At 34.4% G+C, this 16,399-nt stretch overlaps 1 protein-coding gene and 1 pseudogene across 1 annotated transcript; one reads left to right on the top strand and one right to left on the bottom strand.

The window, feature by feature from the left end:
* Window positions 1–947: 947 nt before the first annotated feature.
* LOC149188481 (uncharacterized) lies at window positions 948–3,927 on the bottom strand. The gene is made up of 2 exons (XM_089413019.1): window positions 3,510–3,927; window positions 948–1,275 (listed from the first exon to the last, which is right to left on the bottom strand). The coding sequence occupies exons 1-2, from the start codon at window positions 3,753–3,755 to the stop codon at window positions 1,198–1,200; spliced, it is 324 nt and encodes a 107-aa protein (XP_089269145.1). The 5' UTR covers window positions 3,756–3,927; the 3' UTR covers window positions 948–1,197.
* Window positions 3,928–6,215: 2,288 nt separating this feature from the next.
* On the top strand, window positions 6,216–10,650 carry LOC149188480 (uncharacterized; annotated as a pseudogene).
* Window positions 10,651–16,399: the final 5,749 nt, after the last annotated feature.

Raw genomic sequence — 16,399 nt, 5'->3', positions numbered from 1 at the left:
AAAACAAAGTCCAAGATGATCCACAATCATAAATTTTATGTTTACTCATGAGGATTGAATCATTATAAATGGAAAATGCTATAACAACATTGGTTAATTGTCTTTTATAGCTAAAAGTAATTTAGATCTTGTTATCTAAAGCTCTTTATTTTGGGGGAATTATTTACAAGTTATAATTATATTAATTATATTTCTCTTTAAATAAAAAAAAATAGAATTTATGTAAAAATGGCTTAAAACTTGTTATATGTACTATTGGAAATAAATTATTATTAAATTTGTCTTTAAATATGCTAGTTCAATTCTCTTTATTAATTTTTCTTTAATATAAAAAATCACCCATCATTAATTTTCTCTAAATTATATTAATAAAATAAAAACATAATTATAAAACAACTTCAAACCATAACCATAATACTAATCATTATAATTCAATTAATATTAATCATTATAATTCAAATGATGTTAATCATTATAATTTTATTATAAAGATTATGTTAATAAAATAAAAACATAATTAGAAAGCAACTTCCAACAATAACCATAATATTAACCATTATAATTCAATTAATATTAACGGTTATAATTCAATTCAATTGATGTTAACCATTATAATTCCATTGAATTGAATGGATTGGATTGGATTAGTACACTTTTATAAAACAAAATAATATGTATATGTTTAACCTAACAAACGAAGTTCTACATTCTAAAAATCTTATAATAAATAAGCAATTGTTATGATGCAATATATCAAATTAAATTGATCTATAAAATAACAAAATTATATTTATGATAAGGAATAGAAACCTCGAATTCATTAACAACATAAGAGAGTCAATGACATTGAAAAAGGAACGCAGGATGACAACACAATTTCCTCCAAAGGTATGCGATGAGAGAAAATTTAACAGGGAAAAAACTAGTACATTGCAGTACATAAAAGGAAATAAAGTCCTTGTGAACACAAGGCAAATTTAAGGAATTAATGTTGTTTTTCAGTATTGAAAAACTTTGGCTTAGTTGTACATAGAATTTTTTCAGGATTATTCAATATAGTCATGTCATAGCACTGGAAGTTGAGTGAGGAGGTTATCATTAAACCCTCCCAACCACCCAAGCTATACATCATTGAAAAAAACAAAACATAAACGTAGCCACAACATCTACTCAATGTAAAAATGATAGATTCTCTTATCAATTTGATATTGTTGTTACCATCACTTTGTTTGCAGTTAACATCACAGGCTCATGCCCTGCCTTCACTGTAAAAACCTGCAAAATAAGTTGGATTTCATGCTGTTAAAAAATTTACCATCATAAGTATATACATTTTATTTAAATTTAATAATTTAAATTTATTGTAGATTTTGAAATATTTGAAAAATCTAAAATATTTTGAAAATTACATGACTGATTATATCTTGCAAATTTTCTAAAAAAGAAATTTTAATAATTAAACTTTAATTTCCACATTTAAAAATCATGTAACTAAATTCAAACTTAAAAACAAAAAATTCTAATAATTAAACTTTAAATTCCACATTCTCTCCAATTAAAAACTTGGTTGCCAATCAGATTGGAAAGATAACAGTCCTTTATCATTATCAAATCAGATTGGAAAGATAACAGTACTTTATCATTATCAAATAACAGCTTTTTATAATTATTAATAATAACTTTTTTACTAAATAAAAATATTTATACACAACAAAATAATCACCTCACTAAACCACTGCCTCAAATTTAAATCAAATATAATACAAGACTCAGACCCATTCACAAACCAGGCATTAAAAGTTTTAACCTTTAAATGCTAACTAGCACTTCAGTTTTCGCTGTGTTTGAACACTGGATTTACTATGCAAGTGGACTTTCATTTACAACACTAGTGAAGAAAATAGGTGTGCCCACTGTCAAAGCAAAAGATTTATTTAAAGAAAAACTAATTATTAATTTGGAATATAATGGTCTAAAATAATAATTTATATAATGTTATTATATTTTTATTTTATTATGATTTTTTTAATTCGTAAATAGATTTGGTTGCAATTAATTTGACTAGAGAAATTTCTACTGGTACAATCAGTTCTGCAAATTTTCTTCAGGTGGTTCCTCTCTCTGGTGGCCAACCTCTTATTCGTTACTTTGGAGCTCTTTTATCTCCAAGACTTTTGGAGCTCTTTTATCTCCAGGACTTAGAAGGAAACTGAATAGTAACGGTTCTATCTGTTTTCCCAAACTTCTTTGATAAAATCTTCATTCTATCTAAATCTTAGCCTTTTCCAGAATTACATAATTTTTTTTTTTTTCCCACATCTGGAGGTGTTACAGTCTTGAAATTCGTTGGGATGAAGTTGGAGATCTTTAACACAATCAACCATTTTTCTTTTAAGTGTGTAGGTTTATCTCTGTAGTTGTGCATCATAAAATCTATTTTCTAAAGGGGAAAGACAATTAAAAGATTGTGGATTTCATAATATATAATTTTAATTCATGTAAAATTGGTAAAAAAAAAAATTATTTTTTTAATAGTGGAATGTTACTTTCTTTTTAAAATATAATGTATAAGATTATTTAAATTCATGTATTTGGTATTTAAATGATGCAGTCTAATGGAGATAATAATTGGTTCTTATGCATCAGTTCTATATTTTTCAATGTGAATTTTACATTTTTTGGAAAAATGTTTTGAAATTAAAAACGCCTATAAGATTACTCAAATTCATGTATTTAGTATATAAATGATGCAGTGTAATAGAGATTATATCATAGCTTATGAATATTACAGGCTCAAAAAGCTATAACTCATATTATATTATATATAATATTTTCTTTAATTAATCAAAACAAAAACAACATAATAAATTTCGGCTTTTAATTTATGTGTACTACTAAGACTGTTTTATAATTCTATAAAGGTTAAAACCTTACTATCAATATAATATTTGTTGAAAAATTGATCCCAGATCTTCCTTGGATTAAATTTGACAGTTATCACTTCACAATGTTATTAAAAAAACAAAACTAACCCCCTCCAGATTCACAATGTTGTTAAAAAAACAATACTAACCCCTCCAGACAGTTTGGCCAGTTCACTAACCAACAGATTGACTAGTTCACTGCCCGCTGCCCGCTGCCCTGAATAGTGGTTAGAAATAAATACAAGTCCACTTATATTTATTTACAAGTATCATTCAAAGCAGCACACAGGGCCTGCGAGTAACTCGCCCCGACTGTCAAAGCAAAAGATTTAAAGAAAGAAAAACAACCCATGAAAATTGAAATATAATGCTGTGACCAATTCACAAACAACCCATCTGAAGCTCCAACTTTTAAAACCTAGCTAGCACTTCGGGCAGATCGGGCAGTTCACTGCTCGCTGCGTTGAAGGGTAGATGTAAGCAAATGTTAGTCCATTACATTTGCTTACAGGTACCATTGAACACAACAGCAGGCACGCCCTGCGTCAAAGCAAAAGATTTAAAGAAAAAGAAGATTTGATTTACCTGTATAGTTTTAGAACCATTCTTAGCCTCTGAGTCATGGCCGCAGCTCTCCCAACAGTCCAGTGCACAGTCTATGGACCTGTCCTTTTCATGGCGGCCGATCGTACAGGAAGAGCCCGCCATGGCATCACGAATGAATTTGACGCGAGTTGTTCTGCTCTTTTTGAGGGCGTGGAGTAATGATGCGGCCATTGAAGCAAATATCTTCCTTTTAATGTTTCCCCTCTTCGGGGGAAGCCTGCCCATCCTTTCTTGGACTTGCTTTCCTAATTTTTCTTTCAGAACCCACTCCCAGATACCCGGCACTGGGCAAGATCAGAATTGTTGGGCACTGGTTTGCTAGACATGCCCGCCACTTGAACTTTGTTGGAGATAACATCTGAATCCCTGAGACGCCAGGTGAAGTTTCGCCTCTCCTTCTGTCATGAAAGCGCGGGGAACACCCGCGCTGAAACACCCGCGTCTCTGGTTTTGGGAAGCATCCATTTCCGCGGCATCGAAATGTGTCCCTAATGCAAATGAATATAGTACATGTTTATTTTTCTTTTTAGTTCTTTTATGAAAACGAATGTTCTATATTTTCCCTTACACAAATTAGGTAGGTTCACATTGGTAGGTGCTTTGTTTTTTTGAATAATTTTGGAAATTTAATAGAGTTAGTAATTGTACTATATGTTGTAATGAGAATGCTTTAAGGTAAGAGTATAGGAAAAAGAGAAAATGGAAGTCAAAATTTTATGCAATTTTATTTATTTAATGGATATGTGAGAAAAACTTCCAAATTTAAATTTTGTATAATATAATTATATCATGGATTATAATTGCAAGATGAGTTTATTACTAAAATAACTATTTGTAAAATTAATAGACTATTTTATTAAATGTTTCATCATTTCAATATCCATAATTACGCCGTAAGGCGTTCCCTCTGAAATCAACACCCCCAGCTGCTACCGTGTGCGATTATGGACCATCGATTATCTATGTTAGACGATAGAAGCATCTTCTACCATCAGATTAATAGCTAAAAACAGTTACTCACTCCTAGCAACTATACAACGAAGATGGATACCTCCACGTGGTTACTAACTCCCCAACAATTGCGCGACAAAGACTCCACGCAGTTAACAACTCCCCAGCAATTGCGCGGCGAAGATCGATACAGTTACATGGAGGCTCCTTCTGCTCTGTATCCTGCAGAGCCCGTGGCCACCATTCCTTATTTCCACGTCGCTTACACATGCCATGACCTCCTCTGGGCGGTAATGAAACCGAAAGCGGTACCTCGTGAATCCCTTTGTCTAAATTCCTGTATAAATACCTCTCAATCCCTTGGCCTATTGCACCATTCACAAAGCAGCATTGCCTCCATTCGTCCTCTATATCGTTACCCACTCCATTTGGGTTCTGTTAGACTCTTCATAGGAGAAAAATGAGGAGCTGCCTGCTTTTAGTAGTTGGCATTCTAGGTTCTTGTTCCTCTTCTCCACTCTTTCTAAGTTTTAAGCAAATTTCCAAGGTTTCTGTATTTGATTTAAGCTGGATTTTAGTCTTCTAGTTTGATTTAAGCTGAATTGATGGCTGAAAACGGGAGCACTCCTTGTTGTTTTATGTAACAGGAAACGCGGCATCCTTGTTACTGTATGGAGCGCCAATGTAAGATTTGTCACTTTTATTACGAGTATCTGCCTTGTAATTTCGGCAAAGAAGTGTATGCTGAATAATAGTTCGATGTTCTGAATGTTTTTATGCAGGGTCACATTTAGGAGAGTGATAAGAAACAGATCGACAGAGAGTTTCTCAGGCTTCCCATATGCGATAGCTCTGCTAAATTCTCTGCTCTACACCTGGTTCACCTCTGATCAGTCATGGTCTGGATAACATCTTGGTGTTGACCATCAATGGGGTCGGAATCGTGCTGGAGTTTATATTCGTTTGCATCTTTCTGAAATACGCTATACCCACAGCCAAGGCAGGTTTTAATACTCCTAGTCTGTTATTATTTGTTTAGACTTTCTGCTATGGACTTTCAAAGTGGTTAAACCAATATTTGTATGTTTTTGGTTTTGTTAATCACACTTTTACACAGTAGGTTAGGATATTTGTTTTTTAACAGATTTTTTTGATGGCTTTCTGCCATTTTTGGATAGATTTACATGGTCTACAGATTTATATACTTGAATACACGCTGGACATGTATCTGCAGAATGTGATTTCATTTCCTGATCGCTGATTAGTAATTAGTTATCTTTTGCTTTGATCCAGAACTGCTTTGCTAGGTGAATGAATCCATAAGGATAATATAAGTTTCAAAATATTAGCAGAATTTGTAATCTGTAATATTTTCGAAATATTAGCAGATTCTTTGTTGTGCAAAAAACAATGGTGAGAACAATGGTGAGTGTGACGTTGCTGTTTGCTTGCATCTCAACAGTTTCTCTGGTTTTTCTGTAGACTTTGCAAGTAAAAGGATCGATTTATTCCATAATGCAGGATGGATAAGCTCTGGTAAGTCTATGAATCTTCTCAGGAATGTATAGGTTAGGAGGGTATTATCAGATTTACTAAATTCCGAGCTATTTCTAGCCACTTCACACCATGAAGACCTGAAAGCATGAATTAGCTAGGCTTCCTGGAGAAAGTGGAAGGATACAGATGGTGCCTGAGAGTATTTTTGCTCGGGTCGAATTGGAGACGGGGAACCCATACCATTGCAAGATGCCTACAACCATTGAAAAGAGATATCACGAATTCATGGCAGATTCTTACTGTAGCCAACTATGCGACGGTCCAAACCCTCATCTGGCACGAAATGTCTACGGGTTCATCTTCCTCTCGACAAATTTGTTAGCCTGGATGGTTCAGGATTATGGTAACAATGCATTAGTAGAGCTCGAGCGTAAGTATCAAAAGTTCTGTTGTTGTTTCTTTCGCTTCAATTATGAATTTCGAATGAAATTTAGCTTTTGCAAATAAAGGATTGGGTGTGTACCTTGATTGCACATCAGTTTAATGCTTTAATTCCGTCCATTACTAGCTTTCGGACCGTTAAACTCGAAACTAGAAATTTCAAATCCTCTAAATATACCTGTTTGGTGTTACTGTAAACCTAAATTGGGTTTTACATTCTTTTGGTTGGCCCCAGATCAATGTTAGAAAGAAGGAATTGAGCTATTGTATGAAGCTGCCACCATTATTATGTGAGACTCCGGTAGGCTTGAACCCCTTAAGGGACAATTTTTATCACTAAAGCTAACTACCTAAAACCCTTCTCCATAAGATTTGAACCTGAGACCAGATGGGACTAAACACCAAATAAACCAACTGATGTACAGCTCATGGGTTTAAATTGTGTTTTCTAACTTGAATTCAAATTTCTCCCTGTGACCAAAATTGGGATCACAAACCTAGACCAAAATTGAGGATCACAAAGATACAAATGACCATGTAAGCAGCTATGGCGCAGTGTGCATGATTATGGTATGCTGAAAAATATGACTGATTTCAAAATCTTGAAAGTTAAAATAGAAACATTATTTCATGCACTACCAGTTCTCAACGAAATAAGAGACTTAGTTGAAACCTTGAGACTCACTTTATAGCCCTCTACCACTATGGAAAACAAAAAATTGTAGACCCTATAGGCTGCTAATAAGATGGAAGACCTACTGACCCAAGGATACTGATGACCCTTCACTGCACTTCGGGACATTTCACATGATTTTACAACTTTTAACTTTACTTAAATTCTCATAAAATCGTGAATTTTTCAAATATCTCTTTAACTTATCTGCATCCATTTACATTATTATTCTTTTGATATACATGTAATTACATTTGGCTTTGGAAAATGAACCTAATTTACATTGTATGTCGTTTTCTTTGTTATATATATATGAATTTGAGACCTTCGTTTTTACAGATTTGAAAGGCTGTCAAGGAGGTCATGACTGGTTAGGTATAGAAGGTGTGCTTCGAGTAAGCCCGGGCTGCTTTGTATCCAATTTTAAAATTTATATGCCTTACAAGTTGTTTGGCTTTTAAACACGTTGGATACCAAATTCTAATTTCTTGTCATGAGCTTTTTAAGTTTGAAGTGGCATCATGTCTTTCACAGAAGGTAAATTCGGATCAGTATCAAGGTCTGAATTTTCATGCAGAACTAACCACCCATTGGTTACAAACCAGATTATTTCGGGGGGCTTCAACAAGCAAGTGGCCTTGGCAATTTTCAAATGCATAAGCATGGCAACATAACTTACATAAAATCATATCCGCGTATCGATGCCATTTGACTATAAGTGGCACATGCGTCTCGGGCACTTCGTGCGATGTCAAGCACGTTATTTTCCCCAACAGTATTGGACCATAGCGATAGGCCTCTGGAGTCTGAACTGTTTACCTTAACATCACCTCAGACATTTTATTTCGCTATGTTTCTTACAACAATTGGAACTACGAAGTTGCATGAATGTCGTGACTCATGGCATTCAGGATGGTGGCCCTTGAAGAGCCTTATGTGGATTGATCTGATGGTGATCCCCTTTTTTATTCCATATGCTTTTATTCAATTCTATGGTGAGTTTAGTTAAAATGATTCTCAGCACCAAATTTGGTTCAAATTACCAATTTTTACTCTGTTTCTGCTTAAATTAGACAGGTTTCATGACTTTGTGGCAAATTGCAATTAGACATCAAAATTGTCCAAACATGGACTTCATAAAATGCGTATCATAAACTAACGTCTTTGTAACTATTGATGCAGGTGAAGTTGCTAGATTTGGTGCCGGGTATGCTTCTCTTCTTTCACATTTTTTGGATACAATGTGCCTTTTAAGTACACAAACAATCAGCTTGGATAAATTAACTTCTAGAGAATCAATTTTACATTTGTTGATTTGTAGAAAACAGTTGATGACAAATCCAGGGGTGGGGGTTGGTGATATTTTCACGCAATGTTTCACTAGTTCAGTGATATCTAACAGATCCCCCGTACAACAATCACCTATGTCATCAAAATGTCTTTTGCAATTTTAACCTAAATACTACGACTAGATAACCTTTGTCTTCCAAAAGAGAATATGTAGATGCTATGCTATTTTTCCATGGTAAATTCAGGATTACATTGGTTACATTTGGGTGATATAGTTTGATCAATCACTAAATGGATATTATGGTTTCTATCTTATAGGCTAAAATTAATTGCTTGTTAAGGAATACTAACCAGGGCCAAAATTTGTCTCTTTTTTTGGTAGGATATTTCTCATCATACAACTTTTCAGTGTGATCAATTTCATCACCTGGGGGAATGATTATATTGGGTATTGGAGAAAAATGTTGAACGATGGTACAACTCTTTCCCCTCATGTTCACCGTTTTTTTTCTTTTAACTTCAAGGAAGATGGATATGTTAAAAAATTGAAGTTTGAATGCAAAATTTGTTTGGGAGATTTTTTTACCCTCAGTTTCATCCAGCTGAAGCCATCCCTAGATTGGACAAAAAATTCCTTTTACAGAGTGAAAAGAAAAGGAAAATTATTGGATGACAAACTGGTATTAATTATGTTAATGGGTAAAATAACCTATAAGGAAATTCAAAAACATAGAAATAGTCGAGATGCAGATAAGGCATATGGCTATTAATACCTAAATTTAGATTCATATGGCCATTTATCATTTAGTTCCAATATGTAGATTTGGTTTAGAGTTTGCTTTCTTGGATCTTGTCAAAAATCAGGAGATAACAGAATCAAGAACATTTAAGTAGGATTAGAAAAATAAAGCCCTATCTATCTATAGATATACACGAATACGAGAAGCATACTTAGAAAGTGAAGAAAATTTGAGTAATGCAGAAAATGGGCGTTTACTTTGTTACTTGAAATCCCAACTTAAAAATACAGAACTTGCCTTATCTGTTCCACAACTCAACACAACTCTATATATTGAATTGACATGCCAATGTACTAAATATGAATTTTATAACTCATGGAAACATCGATTATAATGCATCCAAAAACATATTCAAATTTCCACCTCCCCCGTTTAGAAGCTACAGATCTAAGAGTTTTATGTTCTTTAATTGAGATCCATTTTCTCCTTATCATGACATTTATTTTATCGCCCAGTTTTCGTATATGGCATAACACTAATGAACAAAGAAAATTTAATTTCACATAGTCGGATCCTGGTGATTACAATGTCAACAATGGCCTATGCTGCTTCCCTGGCTGGAATCATATTGATGTACATTTGGTATGCTCCAAAAGCATCATCTGTCCTGAACATATTTTTCATCACATGGACACTACTTCTTCTTCAAGTAATGACTAGCATCTCCCTACATTCAAAAGTAAGTTCCAATGACATAATTCACATGTGGTTATTGGTAAGTTGGTGATTCCTTATCACAAGTTCGTTTAGTTGAAGAGTTGTATCTGCTCCTCAGTGTAATTCTTAAACGATAAATTGCTAATATAGGAGAATTATTTTGCTTTGCAAAATGCAGGTTAATGCAGGCCTTATGACATCAAGAATTATGGGGCTTTATGTTGTATTCCTTTGCTGGTCTGCTGTCAGGAGGTAACCACATTATATAATAGTCTTTTTCTATTTATATTTTTATCAACGTCAAAACTTTCAGAGCCAATATAATTGAACTATTTTATCTGGTATATTCTAAAATACTTAATCACCCATTGGACCACAGATACCCCCATATGTTAACCACTCTAGCCTCTGGGTATGAGGAAGATTTTATATTACTAGGTAGTTCAGTTTCCATAGGCTAATTACTCTAGGTATGAAGCTTATATCACATGAAGTAGATAAGTGGACCAGTTTGCTGCTTCTGTTTTCCATTCATATTGCCCCCTATGTTTACAGTGAACCAACAATGGAGATATGTAATACAAGGACACAGACAATAGGGAGAGGAGACTGGATGACAATTGTTGTAAGGTTTCAAGCCTCTATACCACTTGCTATTTTTTATCTCATGTTTAAGTATACATATTCTTATTGGTATATGAATATATATAGTGTGCATGAAATATGTGACAATTCGAACTATGCATTAATATCACGAATTCATTAGTTTAATGCTTTAATTCCGTCCATAAATAGCTTTTCAGACCGTTAAACTCGAAACTAGAAATTTCAAATCCTCTAAATATACCTGTTTGGTGTTACTGTAAACCTAAAATGGGTTTTACATTTTTTTGGTTGGCCTTAAATATACCTGTTTGGTGTTACTGTAAACCTAAATTGGGTTTTACATTTTTTTGGTTGGCCCCAGCTCAATGTTAGAAAGAAGGATTTGAGCTATTGTATGAAGCTGCCACCATTATTATGTGAGACTCTGGTAGGCTTGAACCCCTTAAGGGACAGTTTTTATCACTACAGCTAGCTACCTCAAACCCTTCTCCATAAGATTTGAACCTGAGACCAGATGGGACTAAACACCAAATAAACCAACTGATGTACAACTCATGGGTTTAAATTGGGTTTTCTAACTTGAATTCAATTTTCTCCCTGTGACCAAAATTGGGATCACAAACCTAGACCAAAATTGAGGATCACAAAGATACGAATGACCATGTAAGCAGCTATGGCGCAGTGTGCATGATTATGGTATGCTGAAAAATATGACTGATTTCAAAATCTTGAAAGTTAAAATAGAAACATTATTTCATGCACTACCAGTTCTCAACGAAATAAGAGACTTAGTTGAAACCTTGAGACTCACTTTACAACCCTCTACCACTATGGAAAACAAAAAACTGTAGACCCTATAGGCTGCTAATAAGATGGAAGACCTACTGACCCAAGGATACTGATGACCCTTCACTGCACTTCGGGACATTTCACATGATTTTACAACTTTTAACTTTACTTAAATTCTCATAAAATCGTGAATTTTTCAAATATCTCTTTAACTTATCTGCATCCATTTACATTATTATTCTTTTGATATACATGTAATTACATTTGGCTTTGGAAAATGAACCTAATTTACATTGTATGTCGTTTTCTTCGTTATATATATATGAATTTGAGACCTTCGTGTTTACAGATTTGAAAGGCTGTCAAGGAGGTCATGACTGGTTAGGTACAGAAGGTGTGCTTTGAGTAAGCCTGGGCTGCTTTGTATCCAATTTTAAAATTTATATGCCTTACAAGTTGTTTGGCTTTTAAACACGTTGGATACCGAATTCTAATTTTTTGTCATGAGATTTTTAAGTTTGAAGTGGCATCATGTCTTTCACAGAAGGTAAATCCGAATCAGTATCAAGGTCTGAATTTTCATGCAAAACTAACCACCCATTGGTTACAAACCAGATTATTTCGGGGGGCTTTAACATGCAAGTGGCCTTGGAAATTTTCAAATGCATAAGTATGGCAACATAACTTACATAAAATCATATCCGCGTATCGATGCCATTTGACTATAAGTGGCACATGCGTCTCGGGCACTTCGTGCGATGTCAAGCACGTTATTTTCCCCAACAATATTGGACCATAGCGATAGGCCTCTGGAGTCTGAACTGTTTACCTTAACATCACCTCAGATATTTTATTTCGCTATGTCTCTTACAACAGTTGGAACTACGAAGTTGCATGAATGTCGTGACTCGTGGCATTCAGATGGTATAAGGGTTTTAGAAGTGGTATGAACCAAATTGAAAAAACTGTGGCAAACAAAATCTCAGGTTTTTTTTTTTTTCTCGGTAAAACTAGCTAATCTATTATATTATATTTACAAGTAAACTTTACATGCAGAGAGACAGGTTGTCCAGGGCCAACTGTGGCACCTCGGATAGCTTAGCTTGACACAAAATGCTCCCTCGCAGGGGCAGCACCTCCAGAACATACCAAAACACTTCCAGAACAGACCAAAACATAAGACAGTAATGACACGGCTATACCAGAACATGAAACAGAATTGAGCTCAGACAGTAGCTATACGGCCCACGCAGGGGCTTCCAATTAAAAAACTCACGGTAAACCTTGCCCAGACGCATAACCGCCATACACATGACATAATTAAGAACTGAAACTAAACAAACACAGTAACGAAGCATAATCCAAGTACCCGCCGAGACCTTTGACTTAGACCATAGCCGAGAGAGAGAAGAGAAGGCCGGAGTGTGCCGCTGGGGGTCAATCTTCAGGCTCTTCCTCAACGACGTAGCACCAGCCTTGGCCTTCAGGGATGCCTACCCACATTTCCATAGGATCCTTTGCAGTGGCCAGAGGTTCCTGCTCTGGAGGTTGGGGAGGGGATTGCTTGGGCTCTTTCCCAGAAGTTCCTTCTTCAATTGATGGCTGCAGCACTGGACTTTCCTCACGATTGCCTTCTGGAAGTGGCTCAGCCGAAACTGGCAGCTTTCCATCTTCATTCTCCTCAGGAACCTTAGCAAAGAGAACTGAGATATGTGCACTGATGCATGCATTATCCTTTGAGCTGCCCAAGGTGAAAACGATTGAGCCGAATGCTGGAAGCACGGGCTCTCCTTCACTGGAGCTGCCCACCTCCATGAACTGACTGGCCTAAATTGGGGTGGCTCTCGCCCTCCTGTAGTAGTAGCAGCAACAACAGTGATGGTGCACATCTGCTGCAGGGGGTCGTGAAGATGCACCTCGCCCCGGTCCCCTTCTTCTCGGTTGTCTTTCCCGCAATCGTGCCATAGACTCCACGTCTTCTTCGACTTGTTCCAGAACCGAGCTCGTGGGCTTGAAGTCCCCGCTGTGACTGCCAAAGGATAGCAGTACCCAGATTGATGCAGGGCGGAACTCAACTGCCCAAAGACCACGCACAGAAGTAACAAACCCAGAACGGACTTTGCCCGAGTGAGAATCTTCACTTTTCGCCTCAAATTCACTCCAATTGCTCTTGGAGCTTTGTTCCCTCCTGAGACGTTCACCAGCTTCGCAATGACGACTTGCAGTGTCTGCGTTTTGAGGGAGGAGAGCGCCCACCCGTCCAGAATCTTTCCAAGCCTGCACCACCCAGGCTCTACCATGCAAATGCGCCTGCATTGATCCGCCTTCCCTGTTAAAACTCGCAACATTCCCTCGAAAAGAGCCCTCCATAACTGCTTCCTGCATCCACATCTCTTCAACCTGCGCAGCATTGAATGCCAAGAGCTCGGGCGGCTGAACATTAAACCTCGGCGGCAGTGAACCATTACTATGCAGCGTTAGCACGGGGCGGCACATGCTGGGCATGTGGCTCGTCCCTGTCTGACATGCCATCACCCGCATCCGGGGAAGCAAAATCTCAAGTTAGGGCTAAAGACAATTTTGTATTTATTCTCTTTTTTTACTTTGCTTCCCTAATTTATGTTAGATTGTTGCTGCAATTGTTGTACTAGCACAGGCTCTCGAATGCATTTGAAGGGTTTTGTAGATAAAGGCTAACATCTCTGTATTTTTCTTACTCTTGAAAGATGAATATTGTGTGGCAGGCACCTCTGGAATTGCAGGAGCTACATGTTTATGCTCCTCTTTCAATGTTCCCAAAGTCCATTGGACGGATGAAGCACATCAAAAATATTGTGGTGACTTGTATGCACGGGCTTCCAAATTCCTTTGGGGATTTAATTCGACTTAATTATCTGAATTTGGAATATTGCTCCGATTTGACCTTGTTGGAGGAAACATTTGCAAATATGAGGACGCTTGAATATCTAAACCTTTCAGACTGCAAGAGTGTGGAAGTGTTGCCTCGCCAAGTTGCACATCAACTGTCCCTGGAAATATTAATCCTGTCAGAGACAAATTTTAAAGAATTCCCTCGGGATATTGGAAACCTAAGTAGTTTGGAAGAATTTTCTTTGGGAAATGCTTTGTTGGAAATGCTGCCTTGTTGTCTTGGTGATTGCCCAGAATTGAAATCTTTGCCCCATTCGTTGGGATTGAGTATGTATTTACAAATCAATTATTTTGGGATCAAATCCCACAAAGCAGTTATATACCTGCTCTTCAAATTCCTTCAAGCTTTTGAAAGTAAAACCAATGAATTATCAATATAATTTTACCATAATAAAAAACAATTAGAAAGCCTTTAGCCAACTCAAATTGCTCATTCGTTAGGCTTGAACCAACATCTCTTCTAGAAAAATTCAAGGATTCTAATTTAATAATCTTATCGGCCTCTCTTTGTACCTTTTGGGACAATGGCTAGTATTACACTTGCAAAAATAATATTTCATGCATGCATACACAAAAAAATGGTTTTAAGTGTAATATTTTTAAGTGCAAATGTAATATTTAATTAATACTTCAAAAATAGTTTTAGAAATATATTTTCAAGGCATATTTGGTATATTAATTAATCCATTGGTTGTTTAAATTTTAAAATATTTTTTTCAATAAATAATTCTTGTTTTGACATATATATATATATATATATATATATATATATATATATATATATATATATATATATATATATATATATATATATATTTGTAACTAAATATTTTGTCATATTATTGATTTATGCTAAAAATATGTTAAAAAATTAATATTAATATATATAATTTTCTGTTATGTAATATTAATTATTAAATATAATTGTTTAAAAATTTGGTAATATAATTTTCGATGATATTGTTATTTTCTAATATATAAATTGATTTTAAAAAGAAATGGATGTTTGAATTTTGTAAATGTAATACAAATTATAAATTAAATTGTTGATTAAAATCTATTTTATTAACTAAAGGATTCCAATTCTCTATGATGCATGAGGGATTTGATTAAAATTTTTGAATGGATTGGAAATTATTTGTGTAATACAAGTAGATATGATTAATACAATAGTAAATTGTCATTGATTTTAGAAAAAATGGTTGCTTGAATTTTGTAAATGTAATACAAATTATAAATTAAATTGTTGATTAAAATCTATTTTATTAACTAAAGGATTCAAATTCTCAATGATGTAGGAGGGGTTTGATTAAAATTTTTGAATGGATTGGAAATTATTTGTGTAATACAAGTAGATATGATTAATACAATAGTAAATTGTCTGAAGATACAAGTGGATATGATTAATACAATAGTAGTAAGTAGATATGATTAATACAATAGTAATTTTTATGATGCATATGGATTTCATTTAAAATTTTGAAAGGATTTGAACTTATTTGTATGATGCATGTGAATTTGATTAGTCTTCGTCTTAGACATGTGGGAACAATCCTTATTGTTAAAGATATGTATGATGCATGTGGATTTCATTTAAAATTTTGAAAGGATTTGAATTTATTTGTATGATGCATGCAAATTTGATTAGTTTTTGTCTTAGACATGTGGGAACAATCTTTATTGTTATTCTTAATCCATATTTATAATTTAAATATTTAATTAAATTTGCATAACATATCACATCTTTTTTCTTCTATGCTACTATTTCCTATGCTCATGTGGGAACAATCCTTATTGTTATTCTTAATTCATATTTAGAGGGACAATCCTTATTGTTATTCTTAATTCATATTTATAATTTAAATATTTAATTAAATTTGTTTAACATATCACATATTTTTTCTTCTATGCTACTATTTCCTCGGAACAATCCTTATTGTTATTCTTAATTCATATTTAGAGGGACAATCCTTATTGTTCTTCTTAATTCATATTTATAATTTAAATATTTAATTAAATTTGTTTAACATATCACATCTTTTTTCTTCTATGCTACTATTTCCTATGCCTTACGGCGTTTCCTTTGCAACATATGGTGCAAATGCTAGTTTATTTTAAATTTGAATTGATATAAGAGAGAGCAATTTTGTTGTTGCTATTATCATTTTTATTCTTAAAGTTATATTTTTAATAAAAAGAATGATTATTTTTAAAGTAACATTTTTAATTTTTTT

Source organism: Pinus tabuliformis, chromosome 3_1 (assembly GCF_031772625.1).
Source record: "Pinus tabuliformis cultivar Carrire ecotype Pingquan chromosome 3_1, CPIR1, whole genome shotgun sequence".
Taxonomy (NCBI): Eukaryota; Viridiplantae; Streptophyta; class Pinopsida; order Pinales; family Pinaceae; genus Pinus; species Pinus tabuliformis.
The sequence above is the reverse complement of the archived record's forward strand: the minus strand, read 5'-3'. Positions and strand labels throughout refer to the sequence as shown.

What these genes read in the sequence shown, in the direction of transcription:
- LOC149188481 (XM_089413019.1), bottom strand. Translation starts at nt 3,755, where the DNA reads ATGGGCAGGCTTCCCCCGAAGAGGGGAAACATTAAAAGGAAGATATTT. An exon ending in ATGGTTCTAAAACTATACAG is followed by an intron (nt 1,276 to 3,509) that starts GTAAATCAAATC and finishes CTTATTTTGCAG; the next exon opens with GTTTTTACAGTGAAGGCAGG.